This window comes from Diorhabda sublineata, chromosome 4 (genome assembly GCF_026230105.1).
Source record: "Diorhabda sublineata isolate icDioSubl1.1 chromosome 4, icDioSubl1.1, whole genome shotgun sequence".
NCBI classification, from domain to species: Eukaryota; Metazoa; Arthropoda; class Insecta; order Coleoptera; family Chrysomelidae; genus Diorhabda; species Diorhabda sublineata.
Window position 1 is genome coordinate 30,013,159 of NC_079477.1, and position 25,714 is coordinate 30,038,872.

The 25,714-nt window shown below is 32.3% G+C and overlaps 1 protein-coding gene across 2 annotated transcripts in view; it reads right to left on the reverse strand.

Annotated features, from left to right (window-relative positions):
- Positions 1-25,714, reverse strand: part of LOC130442635 (neuroligin-4, X-linked-like) — a 124,411-nt gene that overhangs the window by 65,284 nt on the left and 33,413 nt on the right. For both annotated transcript variants that reach the window (XM_056776930.1, XM_056776931.1), the window contains exon 3: positions 8,893-9,045. In XM_056776930.1, coding sequence (XP_056632908.1) covers positions 8,893-9,045 — 153 coding nt within the window. The remainder of the gene's footprint in view (positions 1-8,892; positions 9,046-25,714) is intronic.

A 25,714-nucleotide genomic window follows, 5' to 3' on the forward strand; every position in this document is an offset into this window, starting at 1 on the left:
TACAATCATACCCATCTGGTCGTATGAAATTTGAATATGGGGCAGTGTTTGTAAAAATAGTATACAAAACATTAGAATATTTTAGAACAAGGTACAAAGGGACTTTGTCGATGTACTGTCGTACATTCGAAACAGTAGTCTCCACAAGAACGCGGATATATCAACGAAACTATAGTGAAATTTGCCAAATCATGAACTACAACATCATCACCATATCCACTTTCTCGACACTCAAGAAATAGAGCTAAAGAGGATTGAACCTTTCGACGTGAGTTTGTTAAAAGTAGAGTTTTTGTTGAATTGTACAGAAATCGGTGAACAGATTCATCAGAAATCTAAGGATGCAGTTGATTAAGATTTTAGCTAGATGGTAGTAATACAAGCTAACTATGAATTGCTTGATTGATGATTGATTTCAAGATCAGATTTTAATGCTTATACAATGCTTAAAAATGAAAAAGAACAAGAACGACCTCACTCGCCCACGCACTAGATAATAGAATATAAGTTTACAGATCTGATATATTGTCTTTAGTACATTTTTTGTTGAAAAAGAACTCAACACTTCTGAGGGTGATTGTGAAAGTAGAATAGCAAAAATAATTAATTAATATTCTCGAAAAGAACAGAGTAGACGCTCAAGCATTGTGATGGACGATTTGGTTACTTGAGTTCGTCAAAACGTGCTGTACCATAATGACGGAGCTTTTACTTAGTATTAAACAAGTTTCGCGGATTTTTTTCTTTGAAATTGTCAAGTGAATTCATGCTAGCAAAAATTATGTGCAAGATCGGTACAAACACTACAATGAACATGATGATACAGAACTGGATAAATTCGTAGCTGGTGACAAGCCGTTGGTGAGAGGATACAAAATGAAATGGACGCATAGAGAATCCAACAAAGATCCAAACAAGGGTTTTCTACAGGAAAAACTATGAGGACTATATTTTGAAATATGCATGATTGAGTTTCGTGAACGTTGCGCTGGGATAATTATATATGGTATTGTCGAATTTTCCGCAACAAAGCGATATCAGTTCAAAAAAGTGCCAAGGAAAATTGATTTTACAAATTTTGTTTCTGTATGACAATACCCGATGTGATGCGGCTAATTTCTGTTGTTCACCGTATAATCACTATATTAATAAATGAAGAATTAGTTACGCACAAGCTCTTTGGTGACAACGATGCGCTGCGGATCCTATTCTATGCCAAGGTTGTGTACTTCTATGATACAAAATTATAGTTTAATCACCTTTCCATATAAATATGAAAATTTTCACTGTATTATGTTTTTTAATTGCAATTACAGAAGATTCTTCCAAAATCTCTGATATTTCATCTCGTAAATAATTTGATATGATTTTTTCTAGGTTTCAAGTGAAACATACCATAGAGAGAAATTTTTATTAATAAAACATTAGGAACATTAGGAAACAAACAAACGACTTCCACATATTTTATTTTTCACACCACAACTTTGTATTCAACTAACATCTCCATTTCTCACACTTAATCGTATCCTAAGCGCACTTATAACAAACTAGAGAAGTTTCTGCAGTTGATTTTCAGATTTATTACAGTGTAGGGACTATGCAAACAAGCCTTAATTGGACTAGCTGCTAAAACTGCCAGAGCACATAAGTGAAATAAGATTTTGAAATTAATTGCCTAAGGCTTGCCATGGACTAGTTTAAATAATAAGCTTATAGAAACTTTGTTTTTGAGTTCGATAGGTTCTGTCGAGTAAAATAAAAAAGTGACAAATTTTACGTGAGATGTTTCGCCTTGTATAATTCCGACTTAAACGTTTTAATAAGATTTATTGCTGAAAAAGTTAGTGATAGATCTAGAGAGTGTCTTCTTTTTTCGTGAAATATGAGTCAAGGAACTGAATCCAAGTTATAGATAATAAAAACAAATGTACAGAAACACCTCATACAGGTTCGCAATACAGGGAATTTTCACGACGTAATTCGAATGATGATTACTGACAATTTGCAGTATGATACACATTACAATATAATAATTCAAAAATATTCCAAACCCACGTTTTCAAGGACTTTGTATTGCAAGAAGGGAATAGAGGCACTAGACACATGACCTGATATCTCACTTACAAGAAAATATAAAATTGAGACTATACACCATTCCACCTGCTAATCTTACAGGGTTCATACAGACAGATAGAATTGAATGTTAATTATCCGTAACTGGTGAGGTGATTTTTTTGTTACCTAACTATGAGATTGGGTTTGTCAAAATCTGAATATAAATAGCACCTGTAGTTTGAAAAATAAAAAAAAGTATCGGATCTCAATTTTTTGATAATTTTTGATAATTCTTTTTGAGTATTGAGTATTGAGTTAACATTAAATATGAAAATTTTGGATTTAAACAAAAATATGAAATGAAACAAGAAATGAATATAGCGAAAATCATATCTGGAAATCTTTAAATAATCATAAAAATGGAAAATATGAAAAAAAATTTCTGTCATTTTTTTTTGGACATTCACCGTATCTAGTTGCTTTTCCTAAGACTCTGATAAGCTGCATGGCATGGGTTTATCAAGAGTCCTTCCAATGATTCGAAGTTATTCACGAAGCAAGTAGCTGTTGAGTAATCTCGATATCAGTTGAGGCAGGACAAGATCTTTGAGATTTTTCATAAAATCGAGTGCCTTCATTTGTAAACTTCCTATTCTTAAGTTCTGAGACAAGCTGGATAAATGAGAACGTTATGATTAGCTCCTATAATCTGATGAGCTAGACGTGAAACTAAGTTGGTTTTGATTTTTTTCCATTTTCGATGAAAATATTTTCCCGAAAAAATATAGGGTTACATGAGCATATAGTTGATCTGGGTCACATATTTTCTGTCCTCCATGCAACAACTCATTTTTTCATCTCTTGGCAGCACTTAAGAATAAAGTTGGGTACATTTATACCATTTGAAATTAATTTTTGCATAAAATATTTTAGGTTTTTTTCCTTAATTAATGTTTGGCAAATCTTGATTATTCGAAGAGATTCAACCTCATTAATTCGTTGATTACTGAAGGATAGCTCTATTTCAGAATTAGTCTCATGTTCACTTTGTATATCATGTGCAATATTGTCACTTTTGGCGATACTTTATAATTCACCTAAGACATTATTAGCCCACTCTCCAGACCAGGGGATATCTGTCGTCATTTGATGAGCAAAAGATATTGAAATCATAGTTCAAACGCAATGAGAAAGTTGATGAAATAATCGTAACATTGAGGTGGGTTTCTGTAAACACCAAAACTCACAAAAATCGTAATATGGGCAACCGACCTAAAGCTGAACAACCGGTCGTGGACCTCCAGGTGTCTTTTTATTTTGTTAGTTACAGGTTAATATCATAGTTTTGTAGAATGTGAGAAAAACGTTTTATTCTTATTGATGCTCAACAAATTTGTTGTTTGATTCCAAGAAATCTCTAAAGTTATGTCATGTATTGAAAAAATTGCGATGTTGTAAAAATTATTTGGAAAAAAGCTTGAATCGGAGCTTCAAGGAGCTACATTTTTTTGAGTGTGAGTTTTCTATCAAAATTCTTTATATTCTTATGCTTTTGAGAGAATCTTCGTTTCCGAATTTCTGAAGGGTAAATTTTTTATATATTAACGATGTGTTATCACCAATCCACTTTTCCCATTTAACTGATCGGATTCTATTTTTATAAAATGTACAAAAAAAATCACAATTAGTTTCAATTCTTTTTTATATATAGTTCATCAATTTTACATATTTTTGTGTGGTTTAGAGGACAGCGTAGACTTGTTCTCTGTAGGTTTGCGATTCGAGTTATATTTTGCACTACGGCTAAGAAATTGTATTGATCATTTAATTCATTGCAATGATTCGAAAAGTTAACTAATTCTCTTTTTCAAGAATTTTGTAGAAAATATTCTTAATATCTCCATCAGCTACAAATTAATGGCAGTGTAAAATTGAAGTGAATAACCAGGTAGTCCACTTCATACCTTAACCTTTTCAAGTAAAATCCTTTCCATGTTATCATTATGGACAAAAATGATGATTAGGATTTCACTACCCATTAGAAATGCTTTAAAAGTACATTGAGAAATTTTCTATGTTAATCAACCCAGATATGTTAGAAAGTTTTTTATACCAATTTCAAGCAGAATCAATCGATGTATATATGTATAAATGTCCTGAGCAAATATCACGTTTTATGCTCCGCATTGGTTTTTCACTGACTATATAATGAAAATACTTCTCAAAAACTTGATTTTCGATTACAATAAATCGAATGAAAATATTGTGATTTCCCCACATACCCTGTCAGTGGAAATCTGTTCTCTGTTGGGGTAGGAAAACACAGTTATTCGCTTCATTCAGGACGTTTTTTTGAGATCTAAAGCATTTTTCTTCAAAACCTATGAATTAAAAACCAAAAATATTATGATTGAATCATTTTAATAGTGATAAATATATTCTTCGACTGAATTGGATGTAAATTTAAGTGAGCCGCGAAGTTCACCTTAGCTTACTCAACAATCTGTCAACACTATCAAATTCCAGTTGTTCAGTATATTTTTATAAATGGAAATATTACTTATAACTGATAAACAATGAAATCAGAATAGTATTCATTTTTCAAAGAAGTTCTTGAAATGAAACAATGTCACTAAGTACCATATTTTTCCGTTATGATATCATACATTTAATAATGATATTAAGCAGTTGTCTGCTTGATAATCACGAGGTTTTCGTTGCCAGAAACGTAGTATGTGCTGTTGTAATACTATCTTTATTGATTTGTTATGTATAAATAAAACATTTTTCCATATATAAGAATAAAATGAATAAACCTTTTGTAGTTCTTACATTTGTCGCATTACTGTTTGAACTTCAAAATTTCTTTCTCTATAAATATTCATTGAATAGTTGAAAAAAATATATGATAAAAGTTGGATATAAACTACCGAAAAATATTTTTTTCTCAAACCCTAGAAAATTTTTGTGCACTCAGAAAGAACTAACCGCGGGTATCTTTTCAATATTCCTGTTACAATATACGAAAGTGAAATTAGCAATCCTTACTAATAATTTTTTATTTTTTTTAATAATTTTTTGAATGAAATTGGTATGAAATTTACAAATGTTGCTTCAACATTATCGTCACCAGCTCGGTTAAAATAGAAGTCTATAATTTGGCGAATACGCCAATTCGTTTGATAATTGTCGACTCTTTGATATTTTTGTTATAAACAGCGAAAAGTTGCTTAAATCTATTTATATAATATATAAGAACTAATTCATAAGAAGGCCTTTTTATTTATTTCTTCATTTGATTACTTCCTAAACTTTTTTTCTGTTATAAAGGAGTTTTTTCATTAGCTGCAAGTTAATTTATATTAAAAAGCTGTAAAACGGAATGAAATAGGAAAGTAAATTAGAAAAGTAGTTATAAAAGTAGTGAATAGTTAATTTCATAAGGAGCGTAGAATTATTATTATATAAGTTGGTTAAGTTTTATGTTTTTTTAATAAATTGAGTAAGTGATAAACATTTCGTATAAATTCACCACACTGTGGAGTAAATAAACTAGAAAATAAGAACATCACAATTTTGTGGTAGATTCCCCTTAAATGAAAATTTTGAGATTAATGGTAATAGCAAAAACTCAAAAATGAAATGATTTTGATATTCAATAATTAACACTACAATGTAAACAAGAGAAAAGTTAAACGTTCAGTTATTTCAACAACTTAACTTCAGTAACTTTTGTTATAAAATTCATCTAGACGGAAATCATGTTTTCCTTACCTTGTCTCCATGTCTCCAATTGTTTGAAATTGTATAGCCTAAATCTGTCAATGTACTGTGATTGAATATTCTCATAATTCCAGCCTATCGTCTTTTTTATTCATAATATATAATCTAACCAATCTAGTTTAATGCCGTGAATATGCTATTTTTGTTTGGATCATTATTTACTGGCCGCAATACAATAAAATGATTACAGAAACACGTTCAAATATCTACCTTCAGTTTAGCTTTGATTATCATTTATATTGAAAGTTCACAATTCTCTAGTGACGGTCATAATATTGCGATAAATTTCAAATGACTACAGCTATAAAATCTCACAGTCTGAAACGTGAGGTTCGTATGCAAGATACATTTCAATTTCATCATGTTAAACACACCGTTATGAACTGAGTTGAGAACAATTTAACAATCGAGCTTTAATTTTCTGCTTTAACTTTTGAAGCTTTGTTACAGGAAAGGGGTTGCGTGAACAATAATAAATTCATTCAACCGTTCAATGAATCGTCTTTTGTTGAACAATACAAATTCATAGAAGATAAACAGTAGTCTTGACTCTGATAACGAGTTAATTGAGCATGTTATATATTACGTAGCTGTCTTTCCAATTTCAAAACCACCATGGTTTCACTGAAATTGTCAGCAACTTATTGGTGTATTTTCAAATAATATGAAAAGAATACAATGCAATGATTCATATACGATCTAATGTGGACTTTTAGATCTCTCTTACACTACGGTGGTTTGCGATGTTGCAGACAAAGAACCACTCGAGTGGAAAAGGCAGCCACGGAGACGGTGGCTGTGCTCAACTATATGGAGGCTGGCCACCTGGACCGCGGCTGCTCCACTCTGCGGAAGTGCACTGTTCAGCATTTGGTTATACGGGAGCCTGTTGAAATATTGTGTTTCTGTTGGTTATATGGATTTCTTCGGATACGTCTTTTTTTCTTCCATATCGTGTCTAATGTATTCCAAAAATTAATCTTCCAGACATTCTTAAATAATTAACAAAATTTTGCTCAAAATAACAGAGTTCGTCGAACTAAATATACTACAAATAAGATTCTTCTTATCAAGACATAGACAGAATAGTTTGAAAATGCAATTTTTTTCTTCTTTCTTCTTCATTTCATTTACAGGTGAGCTGTCAACAATATGTACTCACTGTTCGATAGCATCTTCACAAGTAGCAAACTGAACGCGTCATTAAGCATCCACACATCAAGCTTGGTGATCGGCAACGTAGCCAGCGACAATGTCAGTCGCAAGTCACGATACTAACCATGGTACCGGTGACGTAGCTAGTGTTGTGGTTTTCATTACATCACATCACTTTTCCCGTAACTTTCCTCCCTTGGAGATACTTACAAATACTTACAAATACTTTGCTGGTGCAACGATAGTGGTGTTGGTACATTTTTGTACAAATTTCGATCGGCGCTGGTGACGTAAGCAGGCGATTGGCGCGTTACTAGAAAAATTGATGGCGAAGTAAAAACATTCCAGATTTTAATAATTTTCATCAGCGATATTATAAGTGCTAGAGACATGCGATAGATAGCAAAATTTATCTTACAGCGTGCCCAATCATTTAAAAATAATAACCCGCCATCACGTTATTTTCTCTTCTTTGATTACTAATGTTAATTTAAATAAACTATTACGTATCTATTATATTTGGTCTGGTGTAGCAGACAATCCATCTCATGTTATTAAGTTTCAATTATATTGATAGAAGAAGACGGTATGTAGAAAATTTGTGTTCGATAAATCGTAGCTTGAGTCACGTAATATCGTTTCGTTATAGCAAACACTCTCAAATATCTAATCATCTCACTTAAAATACCTTACAGTCCATGTTACCCCAAGTTATATAGGATGTAACTAATCAATTCATAAATAAAATCGTATTAGTATCCATTTAATATATCACCATAAGTATCTTTATTTTCTCATATTCGAATATTCTAGTGCAAAAATTGTTTTTCACTGTTTTGCACAATATAAACAATCACAAACAGACAAAAACACTAATATTTATAACGCATTCAAAACATATTCCAAAGTGATGCAATAAATTATCCAGACAAAATGATAACGAACCTATTAAAATTCAGTGAATGCTGATGATTACCATCATTTTGTAAATTTAATAATCAAATACACTGAAATTTACGGTATTTGTCCTAGGTGTTTAGCATATTTTATGTTCATTATTGATTTTTTCCTTTAGTTCATAATTACATTCACTTTGAGTTCAAAATATGGAATGTTGCCCCAGAAACATTTAAAACGATTTTCGTGAGTTTCGTTTTGTTCTTTTTTTTTAATGTGAATGTTGTCACGTATTTACATTGTTGCCATGTCTTACTTCTACCAAATTGCTATATCAAGTTGATATGGTAATGATTGAAAAAAGCGATAGAGGAAGGAATATGGTCTATTGCTCTACAAAAATATTATACTTTATATACAAAGCAAGTAATAATGAACAAATAAACTAATTTTTCAAGAATGTGTAGGATATAAAACCCAAAATACCACTTATCATTATTGAGCGCCATTTCTATAATTTATATATCGGAGAAGATTTGGAAGAAGCTGCAAACCACTTATGCGGGATTCAAAAGCATCGGTAAGACTTATGGCGGTAATGCTAAATTGCTTAATTTAGGTGCTTTATTGATGTCCAAGGACCAAGGACACCGGTATTTTCAAGTGGGGCACAGCAGGCTTATCATATCAACGATGTGCACAACAGTCCCTAACCATCCTTAAAATCAATTATAAACTATGAAATACATCACGTTATATAAAAAAATCCGGTTAATCTACTCGAATTAGTTAGTTTCGTTGTATTTTGGAAAAAATTGGAATCTGATAACAATAACAATAAAATTTATTTTTATAGTTTTATTATACCAAATTCAAATTCAGTTATCATTTTCAATTTTCCAGGAAAATAAGTATATTCCTTGGGAACAATTGAAAAATAAAATTGCATTTGAATTAATATTTCATATCGTTAAGAAAATGTTATATAATCATCGAACTTACCCAATATACCCAATCTGAAGTTTAATGTTACAACTATAACATTACCATATGCAGCTAAAACAGAGCCATCGTAAGGATTTCCTGAATTCCATTCAAATGATTCACCGTGTATGTATACCATCACAGGATACTTCCTTGAAGCTGGATCTTGCTCTGAAATCGAACATTTTGAATTCTTATCTGTGATTTACACTCTATATGGAGCTAATTTGATGAGAAACGTGTTTTATAAAATCAGATATTTGCCGCTTAGAATTAGAATTAGAAATGATAGTAGATTTGCTTTTATCTATCTTTATTAGGATAGATTTTCCAATTATAAATACAAATACGTTTCTTTGATAAAAAACATCTTCAATTCCACAATAAATGCATCTTATAGAAAAAAAATTGCAATTTTCATTAATTCACAATATATCATGTGGAAACCTTGAGAATTGTGGAATGGAAGAAACAGTGACAATTTTTTTAAGTCTTAGAACAAATTCAGAGAAGTAAGAAAACCATTTATTAGTGATTTTCAAGGAATACGTTTTTTGACATAAACAAACGCCACCAATTTCATGTTAACATTATCTTAATGCTTAAAAAATATTAAATTATCATTGGAATGCTGTTTTTATTACCTTGTAAACTGCCAAAATTGATGCAATGAGGTAGATGAGAAATAATTACATCTTTCTTAAATGCAATGTAAGACGCATTATATTTAGATCAAAACGATCCCCAAATTAAGATCAGCTGATCAATTTACGTATAATATCGCAGATAGATTTTATGGAGTTAGCACCATTTTTATTGTATGCAATTTGCTCTTTAAACGAGAAATCTTCTGTTGTGAATCTTACCATTATGTCTTAAATTTTTATGGATTAGCAGTCACGCAGATGAAATAATTGTTAGTGGCAGCTAGCTTGCATTTTGTAATTAAAATCAATTTATATGTATGTGTCAGCTTTCCACTTATTTGGTGAAATTCCAAGGAGTAGACAGATTGAAGCCTTAGAATGAACCAAGAAAAGTGGTGATCAGTTGCGTGGAGCAGGCAGAGAAAATCATAAAATAGAATCACAAATTTGACTGAAAACAAATTCAAAAATCCTCTTTTCTTGTATTTGACTCTGTTTCAAGAGGTTTTCAATTCATGAAATTCGAGCTATCATTTTTTTCATACATAGTTCACTAATTAAGTTTTTCCTTTTTTATGGAATTGATGACGTTTCAATCTATTCTTTAAATACTTGGATGTCTGTCCTCTGTAAACAGTGTGTCAAACAAAACAAGGTACTTGATATTATTCCCTTATTTTTGGGTGTGAAGATTTAAGTTTAGTGAAATAGTTCAATATTTTATCATGTCTCTTACGACTTATATTAATATCATATTTATTAAAATAATTGAAGACTAGTTTCCATTTTGATTCTTATTTCATTATATTAAACTATTTATGGAAAGAAAAGAAAAGTCATGCCACTACTGTACAGAATTTTGAGAAAATTTGATAAATTCGTTCCACTACTAAACTAGACGTGGTATAGCAATTTCATTGAAATATTTCAAATAGTTTTAAGGTAACGAATCACAGTAACGTTCTCGCAGTAGTAATTGAAAAAGGAAATACTTCACTTTGTTTTATTGTCTAAGTTGAAAAATATGTGTCAAAGGAGTGAGCAAACCCTTTGGACGCTCGACTCAATACAGACGAGGGCAATTCGACTTTTAGGTGACCCAGAGTGGATCTGATACTTGGAATGCTTTTAGAGCATTGAAGAAAGGACGCTGACCCGACTTGGCTTCGCCGATACTGCCTCGGCAGATGCTCTTCTGAGCTATAAAAATGAAATAATGCACTGGTATTACATGAAAGTATAAATATAAGTTAAGAAGTAGAATGATACGTAATTGTTTCTAAATTCGATATATTCCATTTTAAACTACGAGTAAGTAGAATTTCACCTGCTAGAAATGTTTTCTGGAAATGTATACCTAGAGTCCACTATTAGAGACGGAATGTAATATGTGTATTTCGTCATTTCAATGATATCTATTGATGTTTGTAAAAAAATCTGCGATTTCGATAATACCACAGTGATAGATAGTAAAAGTAAGAGATGAAGTTAGTGAAAAAAATTGCGAACGGCTATTCAAGATTCCAATAAACAGTTCGAAATAAATAATATTTCAACGTATTATTCAATCCTTTGAGACAATTATTGTTATCTTCATTAAGAGCAGTGCAAAATAAATGAAGGTTTGCTCGTAATTGCGGAATTTAGAGCTTCATGGATAAATCAATTTACTTCGAGTTCAACTAATGTTCATCCATTGAAGTAAATTTAATCCTGTCGACATGAGAACAATTTATATTTGTATCAAGGTCACAATCAAATTAGTGAGGATAGTGTGTTAGTAATTGAGATAATTTGTAGGTAAAAAGTATATGGGAGTTTGTGGCCAGACAAAAACAAATTGGAGCTATTATAGGGGACTGTTATTCAATGAAAAAAGATGGCTCGGAGCGCCAAATTCTCAATTGAAATTGACTGTTGATACATAGTTAGAGAGAGAAAATTTATTAACCTTACATAAAAAGAAAATTATAATCAGATAAATTGTAGATAGTACGGAGAATCAGCAATCACACATTAACTAACACCTCTTTATTGGAGAATCTTCAAATGTTTTATATATATTTTTCAGTTGAAATAATTGAGTTCTGGGAATAATTATAAGACTCTCAGGTAGCATGATGTCGACTTTCTCACGTCATTTTTGGGTCACGTCAATTTGATGTTAATTACATTAATGAAATAGCTAGTACTTTTCACAATACTTCAAACTTCACGGTTCATAGTTACACTCTGAACAATCAGGGGGCCATCAAGCAAAATGGCCGTCAGATAGGTCCGTCGTGCCCCACTTGATATTACCACAGGCCGCTTTCCTTTCAGAATCCGATGAAGTGCTTTGGTTCGAACCCTTTCATGTCAACACTCCAGCTGTAAGGCTTTTCAAGTGTTTAAGCCGCAGTCGGGTGAATGCTGGGCACTCACAGAAGACGTGGTCTATGGTTTAATTCTCCTCCATGCACTAGAGGTACGCCGTATGGTCCGTAATGCTGATGGTGTGAAGGTGGGGTCTTAGATGACAGTGTCCGGTTATAAGTCTGGTCACTAGTTAGAATTCGCGTCTATTTAGTTGGAGCAGTTGTTTGATGTGAAACGGCCAAGGTCTGTCTATATGTGCCTTTGCTTGTCTCGTGTCAGGTCTCTCTAACCGTTTCTTCTGAGCCAGCCTTACAAGCAGACAGTTGAGAGGCGCGATAGCAACACTTCTAAATACACCAAGGATGTGTTCTGGGTTCATCAGTGAGCTCGCGAATCCCAGTCTAGCGAGTGAGTCCACCTCGTTCTTACCTTTGTTTCCCGAATGATTTAGCACCCTAACGAGCTGGATCTTGCAGCCAGGTTTTGTAGGACTTTCTTGCACTCCAGCACAAGCCTAGGGCACACCTTTTCGGCCGTTACAGCTGCTCTATCCGAGTAAATTCAGATTATTGTGTTCCAGTTGCGCAGTCCCCAAGCGAAAAAAATCTCTTATTTTTGGGTGTCCTCTGCATCCAGCCTGTATCCGTCTGTATACCAAGCTAAATCATTCAGTATAACGTACTCACCGTTTCACTGCTTCCACTCAGTGATGTGTATTTCCTTGTCGAAATGCAGTAGAGCTGAATAAAAACATTTTCCATTGGTACATTGTTTTGTTCTCAAGTTGATGATTTTATTTTATATAGTGTCAAATTCAATTCCCAATGGCTAGCAATTGCAAGGAGAGTTTCGTAGCAACTGAGTAGTTTCGACGTTATCACCTCTTATCGGAATGGTATAACAACTCTTTTCGGGCTTGAGACCCGAACTGAAGACAACGCTAAAGAGCAAACAGAAGCTATTGCACAATGTCCATAGCGATTTGGCAAAGGTTGCATGAAGAAAACAGAAAAGATAATAATATTCTTGAAACATATATTGTACTGTTAGGACAAGACTCGAGCAATGGTAGCTATCTAAAAATAAAATCGATGTCAAATGCTACGATACGACAGTCAATTAACTCGAATAAATACCAAAATCAGAAATCTGAAAATAATTCAGAAGGAGCTATAAAATAGAGAAATTGTGGTAAATGAAGTGTTGAGCAATTAGCTCAAAGCCTTCGGGTGAACCTCAACCAATCAATGTCGAGGTTACCCATACCTAACCTAATCTAGTATCTTTGTACTCAATGTTATAATACGTATTTAAAGTCTAGTATCAACTGGCAGTATTGGTAATAACTCATTTCATAGACGGATTTGATGAAATTCATCTGCATGAGCTATGACGTATATCACTGCTCGTTAATAGACATACTATTTTTAGTCAATATTTATCCAATCATCATGTCTTTGATTGAAATAACCCAATATTAAATATAATTATTATCCACCAAAAATATTTGATACGTATATGAATGTTCAATATTCTGAATAGAAGGAGGTTAAATAAGAAATATTTCCAATCATATATCACAAACTAAGTCATCCGTCAAAAATATCGAGAAGTTTACTCTATAAAATGGATGAAGTTTGATTCCCTTCCTGAAATTGAATCAATTTCCTAAGAACAGTCTACTGCTAGTACAGATCTGAGATAACAAAGCCCGCCTCTATCATTTTACTTCTTATATTTGTTTTCGCAAGAAAGAGGACTCTGAAATATTTTCAAAAATTGATGGCATTCTCTAGCAATATTACACCGAAGCAAACAGAATACGAGGAAGCCAGAAATCGAGAGAAAATTGTATTTTGTAGGATAACAGACAATTTGCTGGTTGTGAAAATTTGCTAATACTTTATGAATCCAGCTTAACTTTACTGTTATGCTGTTAAAAATAAGCACCAAAATAAAATTGTCAATTATTAGGTCGAGTCAAGCAATAATGTTTTGAATGAATATTGGAACATATGGATCCGCGCATGTCAACACATACTTTAGATCGTATATCCAACTATTAGGTTATGAAATAGTTTTAAGATGGAGTATTCAGTAGATAGTGAAGATGAAAGTGAATGATACAGTGATACGACATAAAAACATAAATGATGATTCTCTTCTTTTCTATACGTTTGTTGAATGTGATGTTTCAGCTGAAATTGCTGGGTAAGTGTTCGTAATATATTATAGTCAAGTCATGCGTAGTGCAAGTTCGAGATATGATTAGAGCATACTGCTGGAACAAACCCAATAATTAATCATCACTTGCGTTGATAGTGACTTTTAGTTTATATAAGAACAAATCAGAAAGATTAGAATAAATATTTTTTTGATAACAACATTGGCCAAGCAATCACTATTCACGCACTGCTATAGATTAACAATTACGAATTTCTTTTTGTGTTAGATGTTGGAGTAGATCATACTTGCGTTACCTCAGATTGAAGACATACTGGACGAAATAATGCGATTTGTACCTTTAGATCTTTTCCTGGTGCGAATTAGGTTCATACAAATAAACAACAAACTTACCGACTATCAAAAACCACATAACACATGTCGTCGATCGAATGCTACATGATTTATGTGCCAGAGACGCAACTGTGAAACTTTTAAATTCAAGATATCGCCTAACATTACAACGCGTTGTTTTATTTAATTTGATTGATAGCAGATACTAAATGAAAGACCCTATAAAACTTGATGAGTACTATATTCTTAGCTACATGATTGATTATTTCTTGGATTGTATATCCTGACATTATTCATTTCTAACAAGTAGTGTTTTAGGCCTGATGAAACTGACGAGAAAATTACTAGTAATATATTGTTACGAACTGTTCTTTTGATATAGACCGTGAAGACGGTACTGTTCCAATATGTTGTAAAAGCTAAATTTTATAGAACTAGCCAGCTACTTTTATTTACGTTTTGTATTCATAGAGACAACTTCTGAAGAGACGTTATTGTTTCTACACGGCAAACTAAAGATTTCCAGAAATCGAAAAGTTCTAGCAGTCTTATAAATTAGTGAACAATTTGATATTATAGTGAATACATGGGGATAGTGGCAAGTAAACTGAAAAGTGAATTTGAATAAATAAGTACTAGTAAATAGTTTAGTTTATTCAGGGTTGGAAAAATTAGTCATATACTCAAAGATTTGAAACGTAGAATAAATATTTCTGGTTTATTGGTATTACAGACATTTACAATGTTTTCAATACACATAATTTCTGTTTGACTAACTTATGATGAAGAAGTTTAATATATGTCTTAGAAGCTTTTTGCAATACTCTGTGTTTTTATATCCTACTTCACAAACGAATCATGTTCCGCTACCCTGAATGTATGTTTGAATTTATAATCTACAAATAGATGAAAATTAAATTCTATTCTGTTATAAACCTTATAATAAAAAGGTGTGGCAATAAATATGAGAATTAATCAAGCATACTGTACGCTCTCGGGGGCGGGATACGAATAACCGAACACACCCCTATCATATTACTTTTTATATTGGTTGTCATAAAGGAAAATGTATTAAAAGCTCGGATAAGTTTGTAAAAACATATCGAGTGCAAGCTGGATATGGTTTTAATCTGGAAAAAATGATAATATGTTTTTCATTCGCTATGAAAAAGACGTTATTTTATGAAATTGAACAAAAATATTCGAGTAGATGAATATTTGAGTGGATTTGTAGTACTTTGGTTGAGATATTCAATTTAATTTTTCTCTTTTTATTCATACTCTGGTCGTTATGGAAAATCTCAAGAATTTGATTATATTCGAACATAAGGACAAATTGCGTTTGAAACATTTTTAAATAATTCATATTTCAATCAATTAATGTTCCATAGAAATAAATTTTTCTAATTAGAGCTATTCCGCTAAAGACGATTTCCTTCAATTATCTTTTTTCTTAAAAAATTAATAGCAAATATTAGAATAACATATTAAAATGAAATTCTGTTGAGAATGTTTTTTATTCAACTACACGAAAGTGTGGTTAAATATATCCATTGGTAATATAAGTCCAAATTTTTCATGATTATCACCACCTCATTTTATTCTTCACTTCTAATTCTGATATTCCAATCCATCCTATTCTAGTGATATCATATCTTCCGTTATTTTATCACTGTTTGCATTTCTTCTGTCATTTATTTTCAGTACGTTTCCTGTTATTCCATCATCATTACATATTCCAATCAATTCATTTGGTTGTTGTTGTTTTCATTGCATTCTTCTCTTCAATTCGACTCGTTGTTTATTTGTTCATTATTGAATCCGTGTCCTCGTGGTACAATTTTGATTCAAAACATGGGATTCTTAAGCACCTCAAATCCTTTTCAAAATTTAATCTGATATTTAGCTTTCATCATTTGACATATATAGAGGAGTTTCACAAAATAGTATTCAAATCAGTAGAAAACTGAATCCAACATAAAAACTTTAAAATGAATTTATAGTGAAAGCAGTGATACAGAAATAATTCACCACACTATACAGCCCAATAATATAGAATCATTTGACATGCACCCACTCTCCATAAATGGAAACGTTACTACAAGGATCGGCATACTCGTTTAAAACACAGCCACCTCAGGTCAGTATCCCTTCAAGCCAAATTCAATAATTGCGATACGCAACAATGGCGACAACGTCTCGTGACCTCGCATTTGAGAATATATATTACACGACCACATTCATTAACGACACTTTTTCCTTCGACCGTTCCCCAGAACAACTTCCTCAATAAAACAATAATCCTGGAATTCCAATGTGTATACTTTTGGGAATACCAAGTTACCTTAGTTATATGTAGCAATAAAATTTTAATTTTTACCCCGAGAAGATGTGTGGAGATGGTAAATGAGGCGTGTAAATTGTATCAAAATAGAGGATTTCTACTATTCACGTTTGAAATAATTTCGAATTTCGATATTTCGAAACTGTATTCTACTGTTCTTCGAATGAGAAAACAACTACTTTCCTGGCTAATGCCTCCACGACCCTTTTGTCGACTAGTTTCGACTTAATTACATCCTATCAGAGCAGTTTAACAACCCTCGTTCAGGCTTGAGACCCGAACTGAAAACAACGTCAAAGTGAATCGTGAACAAAATTATTTCAGAGGTGAATAGTAGGAATCTTTTATTTTGATACATTTTACACACCTCAATATTGACATCACGCTCTTCAGATGAGTTGTAAATCGTCGAGGCATTAGCCGGGAAAGTAGTTGTTTTCTCTTTTAAAGAACGACGGAATACATTTTTCGTAATATTGAATTTCGAAATTATTTCAAAGGTGAATAGTAGAAATCCTTTATTTTGATACATTTTACACACCCCATTTACCAACGAAATAATGTAAATAAATGTTTAAGAGGTTTTTATTATGAATTCAGGAAATTGCTAAATTGGAACTAGGTGAAAATGGATAACATAGAATACAGTAAATATTTTGTGTTGTAAATTTAAATGAACCGCAAAAATAGTTTACAATTCTTCTTGGGGTACGTTCTGTGGTTTAAGTAGTTATCGAACTTTGACTATTGTGCTGCTACCTATCCACCATCATCGACCCTGAGAATAGCGCCTATACAAGTTCATGTTAAACACATACTTGACGGAAGCTGAACATTTTTTAAACAGACATATTTTTATATCGAAAATTGAAACTGGTCACACTGAATAATATAATGTATGAGTAAAAAGAAGTTTTGTCCAATAACCGTTATATTGCTACAGATTCTGTGTCATAAGCATAAGTGGTTAATACTTTTTTTTGGTTTGGAATATCATATACATCAGTCCAAAAACAATGTTATAATGTTTTGTGATACATCAACTACTCATTTTGTTTGTTTCTTTTTATATTGTGTTACTATAGCAATTTTGCTCTATTTTTTTCTTTTTATAATACGGTCCAATAGTATTTTGGCATTTGTAACATCTGTGTAACTCATATTCTCAAACAAATATTCCACGTTTAGTTTTAATCGAATCGTTTTTATTTAGTTTGCTGTTTACATTACAACTGCAAAAATGGCCATGCCTGACCGCTCTTTAGAGCTGCGAATTTTTGATAAATAATCCTTTCCTTGCCACAATAATGGATAAAACGGATTTAAAATACCATTACCTCATTTTTCTGCACCTGTCTCTTCGTAAAAACCTATTTCAAGAAGGTTCCACATTCAAACGGACATAAAATGGAATGTTCCCAGAGATAAATCGAGTAAAATATTTCTGTAGCCATAAAAACGGTAGTGAATCATTTTGTAACCGACCACAGAATTATTTTGTTCCAAACTATATAAAACGTCTTACAGAAGTAAAAGAAATAACTCTTCATGAAATATATTGTGTAATATATTATTTATTCGAAGATAAGCGATAATTATAACTTGTTGACTGAATTTATCTTCAAAACTGTCAAAATTTTGGGAAGCCAAAAAGCCAAGTAAAATAAGAAATTAAAATGAGTGTTTGGCATACGAGCCTTCGTTTTATAGTTTCAAGCATTTCAGTTTTCTACATAACTTGTTTGAAATATATTGGTTCCAAAAGGATTTAGCCTATTCACATACTGTAAATGCATACAGCATGAAAGAAGAGAAAGGCTCTGATGATATGGAGCTCCCACTTTGAAGCCATTATCAAGAAAGGGGTGTACGTTGGTGATTATTCGTTCAGTTGCAAGAGGTAATTCGATTCCGTGGTCTCAATCTGCCTACTCCACGCAACTAATCACCCCTTTTCTTGGTATACTCCAAGGTCTCAATCTGCCTACTCCTTGGAATTTATCCGAGGAAATAGAAAGTATCAAGAGCATCTTGGACAGTAATACCATTACTGTTGGTGTTGAGCTAACTGGTGTGTATGTCTATATATCTAGGTGTATAGAGTATATGTTCATGTATCTATGTATCTATCACTACATCATATTTATTTCCTTCTTATATCTTCCTCTTGTGATGCAAATTGATTCGCGAGATACTTCTGATATACAGGGGGTCCGGTGGTAAAATTAGGATTTCGAATCGATATAACAAAAAAACTACAGAGCATAAGGATTTCTAGTTCGAATAAATACAAAGGTAGATAAATGCGGATTTAATTTTCAAAAAATTACATCGTCCAAATTTTATCCGTTTCGTCGGACACGTTCTTAGAACCTGGCTTCGGTATTTAATTGACGATATTTCCTTTCAGTTCAGAGATTGTCGACGGACTTGTTTCGTTCACTTTACTTTTGAGATACCCCCACAGAAAAAGTCCATGAGGGTAAGATCCAGAGACCTGGGTGGCCAAAGGTTGTCACCGAAACGGTTTATCAATTTGTCAGGGAAGAAATCACGAAGCAGCGCTATGGTCTCCCTAGCAGTGTGTGGCGTGGTACCATCTTGTTGAAACCATGTCTATGAAGTGAAGGCAGGATGTTCTCTCAACGTTGGAAATAAATAATCGTTAAGCATTCACCTATAAGGAAAACCGTCTACGGAAATTGCTTGCCCTCGACGCTTTTTGAAAAAATAAGGCCCAATTATTCCCCTGCTTGACAACGCACACTAAACCGTCACTTTGGGACTTTGAAGTGGCTATTGGTGTTTTGAGACGGTGTTTTGTCTTCTATGGGACCAATAACGACAATTTCGAGAATGGGCTTCATCACTCCAAAAGATAGTGTTCACTGTGCGAAATCGCTCCAACATTGTCTCAGAGAATATTGTGATCAATAAGCTCAAGCACTGAACTTATTGCTCGGAACCTTCGCACCTATAATCAAGTCAAATCTTCACTCGGGGCGTCACGAAACCTTTGATTATTGTAAGGTGAACAAAATCTTCGACGAGTATTTGCACACGAATCATTCGCTTTGAAATACGCTTCGATTACAAACGCACGTTACTACCAATCCACAGCGATATTGCCACTAAATAGCTCGAACGAATGACGATGCCAACGCTGCTCCCTCCCCGCCTCTCGACTGAAGGATTACGGAGAAACTCGAAATTCAAATCCTAATTCTGCCACCGGACACCAGTTATAAAATTCTTTCTTTCTATTACCAAATGTCCTTGACCGTGGAGGTTATCGACTGAACATTTCATATTATCACTCTAGCTTTGATGGAATAGAAAATAGCTCGTCCCAAAATGTGCTTTTTTATATTTCCATATTTTCTTATACTATATACAGGTTTACAATTTGATTTATACGAGTTTACCTTTGTCACATGCTTCTGATTTTACTTTGTTATCGTAGATAGATTTACCAAGAACTCAATCAAAGAAAGGTTGATGTTGTAGCAAATTTTGTTATTGGAAAATTTGTGAGTATATATATAACTCATCCTCAAAACCAACAAAAGATTTCTACAGATAATAAATTATTTCTGACGAGCCAAACCAATTAAAAACAGCTTCCAAACTCCATAGTTGCATATGAGTTGCTCTTTAAATTATGATAATTATTTTCGAACACTTGAACCCAAATATTTCTATGAGTTGTTGCATAAATATAGAAAAATATTGTTCGCAACTTGTAACAAGTGTTCATAGCACACAACATGTTTAAAATTGGTTATAATACAAATTATAGTGAGAATACTTAAATATTCACACTGTGGAACTTCAATTCATTGCTTCTATAACAATCTACCCAAGAAATTTAACTCGTTAATTATTTTTCCATATTATGTACGTTATATCGGTAAAAATACTTAAGTTTTTTTTCCTAAACAAAGGTGAGTCGTCCTCTATGAATCTTGTGGTATATTCAGTTCATCAAATACAGGAAAATATTTGTCGATTATGAGAACTCTGTATTTTGGTGTGGCCTTTCCTTAATAGGTGGCGTGTCGTGTTAGAAAATCGTTAGAATCCTTCATACAAGTTTGGGAAACTGTAAAAATTGGAATTTTCATTAATACGCCGGGAACAATATTCTTTGTTAAATATTTACTAATTTGTTGACAAATAGAAGAAATATTGGGCAACAGATCACACTATTTAACACTAAAAAATATTGTGGAAATTACAGATCATGGATACTACTACAAACTACTTAGAAGTATAAATTTTGTTGTAATAAATCTGATAGTTTTTTCATTTTATCATTTTATATAAAAAGTTTGAAATTCTTCAGCAACTTTATAGTTGGTCTTGACCATATTTTCTCTAGGGATAATAGTGTAATGAAGTTATTTAATTATATAACTAGCAGCATGTCTTTGCTGCTGTACAAAGCTTTTGTCAGTTTTTGTTATATTACTAATTGTTTGTAAGCGCCACAATAAAAAAATTACTTCTTTGATCAAGAAGTTTTGAAGTTAAGTATTGGTTTCAAGATATTGCCACGCGTATGCTTTATCACATATACGAGTATGCAAAACTGTAATAAAGGAATAGTTATTGGATCGATTGCTACTGGAATGTTTGTAATATGAAAAAATTGTTCTGAACAATTGAAAACACAATGAAATATACATATTGTCCCATTATAAAGATCTTTCCATAGATAAGTGGCTAATACTAGGTTTGAAGTGACAGACAACTGTGAAGAAGAACATAGAGAGGGGGAAAATTTTTTGTTCCGAATAATTTAAGAAAAGCAAATGTGTTCAGTCAATCTTCTTCAGTGGGATTCATTTATAATGCTTATCATTATCGTTATAATTCATACACAGACTTTATTAACTTGTCAAAGTTTGAAAACTAATTTAGGTACTCCACCATAAATTCCGTTTATTTACAATAGCTTTAGGTGCCAATTCTGAAAAAATATACGAAATAATATTCATATTCAATATTTTTGTAGCAATTGCAAGTGAAAGCCGATTTTGATACTTCTGCATTTTATCAGCATTTTTTCCAGTCCGATTGAGGTACCCCCAAAATATGCGATTAGAACTCATCAACAGCTTCTTCAGGTGTAGAAAAACGTTGACCTCACAATTTAGTTTAGATCTGTGAAAATAAGAAGAAATCATTGGGTGCCAAACAGGGACTGTACGGCGGATGACCCATCCAAGTTTTAAGTGTTTAAGAACAAGATTCGTCTTCGCGCGTGAACAACTTTTGTTGAATTTGGCTCGTCTTGAAAGACCAATACTATCGATTGTTATTTAGTTTCGGGTTCATATGCATAGATTCCTGATTCATCGCTTGTCAGGATCTTACAGACGTCCTTAGACGCACTGCGTTCAAGTTTTCGCAATATATCTTAGCACCAATCGACACGAGCCTTTTTTTGAGCAATTTTCCAAGTATGTGGTATCCAACGCGAACAAATCTTTTCGACATCCTAATGTTTATATAATTTTGAATGTATGCGGTCGATTTACGATGACCTTCTCTAAACTCATCTTGTTGCGAGATGCGACCACATTTGAATTTGTAAAACCACGGAAACACTGTAGCTCAAGATGGTGCTTCATCACCAAATGTAGAAGCGAGTTGATCAGCACACTGCTATTGGTTTAACCCTAGTCGGAAGTCATTTAATTTTATTTTAATTTGATTCCATTTTTTGACTGAGATGAATGTTTCAAGTATCTGTATATAACTCAAACTAAACTCGTGTGGCAACATGATCTGAGTACGTTCACCACTGAAAATGTGGAACTTCATGGTAGCAATTCTCGTATAATAATACGATTCTTTTTTTATTCAGAAAACATATGATTCATTCAATGCAAAATTTATTTGAAATTGATAATTTTGTCTACTAGAAAACGAATATTTATCCTTATGACTTTTTTGAATATTTTCTTTGTAATAAAGTTACATCCGAGTATAATAAGATTATGAACGCAATAAAAGTGCAAATTGTTAAGTATGTTAGGAATATTCATAAAGAAAATACAACATCTCATAAAGCAATTTGTAAATAAGACAGCGATTTGTAAGAGACAGATACACCAATATTTATATGAGAAATGAACAAACTTTTTGGGTTTTCCATTCATTTTATTTTAAATATAATTGAGTATATCTTCGATTATTCCATTAACCTTGTAATGTTTCAATGATGCACCGATTTTTCATTTTATTGTGTGCTTACAATAATAATCCAAAGTGCTTCCGCTTTTGGAATCCCCCGAGTTCGTGACTAGCCCGGTAACTACCCTATTTCAGAGATAACGGCCACTGCAATCTCTGAACCATACCCCATGGGGTGCCAGGCAGTAACTTATAATGTTTCATCTTTGAACTGGACAACCCGGTTCATATTTTACTATGTCCATAGACATATCGAATTATTTTGTTTAAAGGAAATAAATGAACAATTCAAAATGAAGTTTGTTTAAACAGATAATTCCACAATATAAGAAGAGTGAATCTAAAATGAAAATTAATCAAATGATAACAGTCAGCATAATCAAAATTTCTTCTAAATTCAGAACCACGATAATTACATCGCTCTTCTTCTAATTGTAATATCGAGATGTTTGCATCGTTAATTCATATTTTTCAACATAGTCACTATCAATTATATTAGATGTATCATTAGATTCATAATTCTATTTCTGAGCTTATGCAAAAGCTATACATATATGAGAATTTCTTAAAGTCTCTTCTCCTATAAAATTAGTTATTCTTTTAATTTTTGCAAGACAGATAAAAATTTGACTCTTCGACTATTTTCAGTCTTCATCAAAATATGATTTGACAATGACAATTTGCGTGCTTATATCAATCAATAGATCACCCACATCATGAATATAAAAATAAAATTAAAATATCTTTTAACAAGGAATTTTCGTTAGTTTCTACATCTTAAAAATATGTAGCAGCTACCAATCAAATTATTCGCAGTTGTATTACAATTCACAAAATAGTGCTATGAATTTTTTTACAGCTTTGTCATCTGTCTTTCAAAAATTATAAACAAAAGTAATTTTAAAACAGAAGAGACATAAAATCAATATGAATTATGGATTATGTATATAAGGGGTCTGAAAAAAAAAATAAATTGAAATAGCTCGGAAACGGCTGGTACGATTTTCATAGATTTTTGTGTGCAAGGGTCTTGTGATACGGTCGATATTATGGTCGTATTCTCATTGTTGTCAGATCTTGCATTTTTTCGGAAAAATTGTAAACTTATTGAATTGAATCACCCTATATATTATTCGCTTTTCGAAATCATAAGAAATACTTATTATTCTCCATCTCATGTTCCCTATACCTACTAGACTATAGCTACATTTGCGTTATCTCCAAAGTTAAAATAATACATTTATGTAGCTATGATTGGTACAATAACAAATTTGACATTTCAATGAATTATTATTGCTGAAGTTTATTTGAAGTCACAATGGATCGTTTATCTGAAAAATAATGAATTGATATTATAATGATATTAGGATATGGTGATAGACGTAGAATTCAACAAGAAACGTGGGATATCTTTAATAATTTATATCCTAACCGAAATTTCATAACAAGATCTACTATATTAGTAAAAAATTTTGACGAAACTGTTTCAATAGAAGATTTATCCAAATGAGGACTCAAAAAACTGTTAGAAGACGATTCACACTTGAGTACTAGATAAATATCCAGGGAACTTGATATTTGGCAAGCATCTGTAATGAAAATATTACGTTATAATTAATTCCGTCAATACAAACTAAAGTTGGTTCAAGAGTTTGCAGACCCAATGATGTTACAACCAAAATGATCCAAATTTCGAAAGTAATGTTATGTTTTGCAATGAGGCCACTTTTTATATTAATAGAAACGTGAATCGGCAAAATTGTAAATACTGGTCACGTAACAATTTTCGTTGGATGCGTGAGTCCTACACCCAATATCTCGAAAAACTGAATGTATGTGCTGGAATAATAGGCGACAAAATAATTGGTCCCTTTTTCATTGAAGGTAACGTAAATGGTCTTGCGTATTAAGATTTCTTGGAAAATAGTAACCTGAGGCGTGATTTTTTCGATTGGCTCCCGCGATCTCCCGACATGAATCCTTTAGACAATTTTCTGTGAGGTCTCCTGGAAACCATTGTTCATAAAACAAAACCTGCCAATATTCAGACATTAAAAGATTAAATTACCACAGAGATAAGAAGAATTGATCACTCAGGGTTGTTTGAGCATCTGTTGTACTTGCATTTACTGTATATGTTCTAAAATTCGTAATTTTTCTACTTCATGAATGTGGATCTACTTTGAACACGAAGAAACATTTAAAGATTTGTCCTAGTTGTTTTTGCGCCATGATTTGGATAAATATTTTACTCCATCAGTTTCGTTAAACTTTTTACTAACTGACTCTAGATCTTGTTACAAGATTTGTATTAGCACATAAATTATTGAAATTATTAAAGATTAATCAAATAAAACGAGTTTATTCAATCATGGCCATCTTAATGTACAATATTTATTGTAATTTTGGGGGAGAAACTGTAAATGTAGCTATAACTCCGAAATTACAGCATTTAGGTATAGAGAATATCAATATTCCATGAAAAATACTTAATATTACTCAAGGATTCCTAAAAACACAAAATATATAGGGTGATCTATTTGAAATAACAAAGTTCATTATTTTTCCAGAAGAAGAAAAGATCTGACAACAATGTAGATACCACCATAATACCGGTTGAATCACAAGTCTCTTGCGCACAAAAATTTAAAAAAATCGTACAAGTCGTTTCCGAGATAATTGAGGCGGTCCAGACATAAATCTCACTCTGTATATATCAAATTATATGCCGTCTCATTTCAAACATTTCCAAAATTTATCTCATTATTATTTT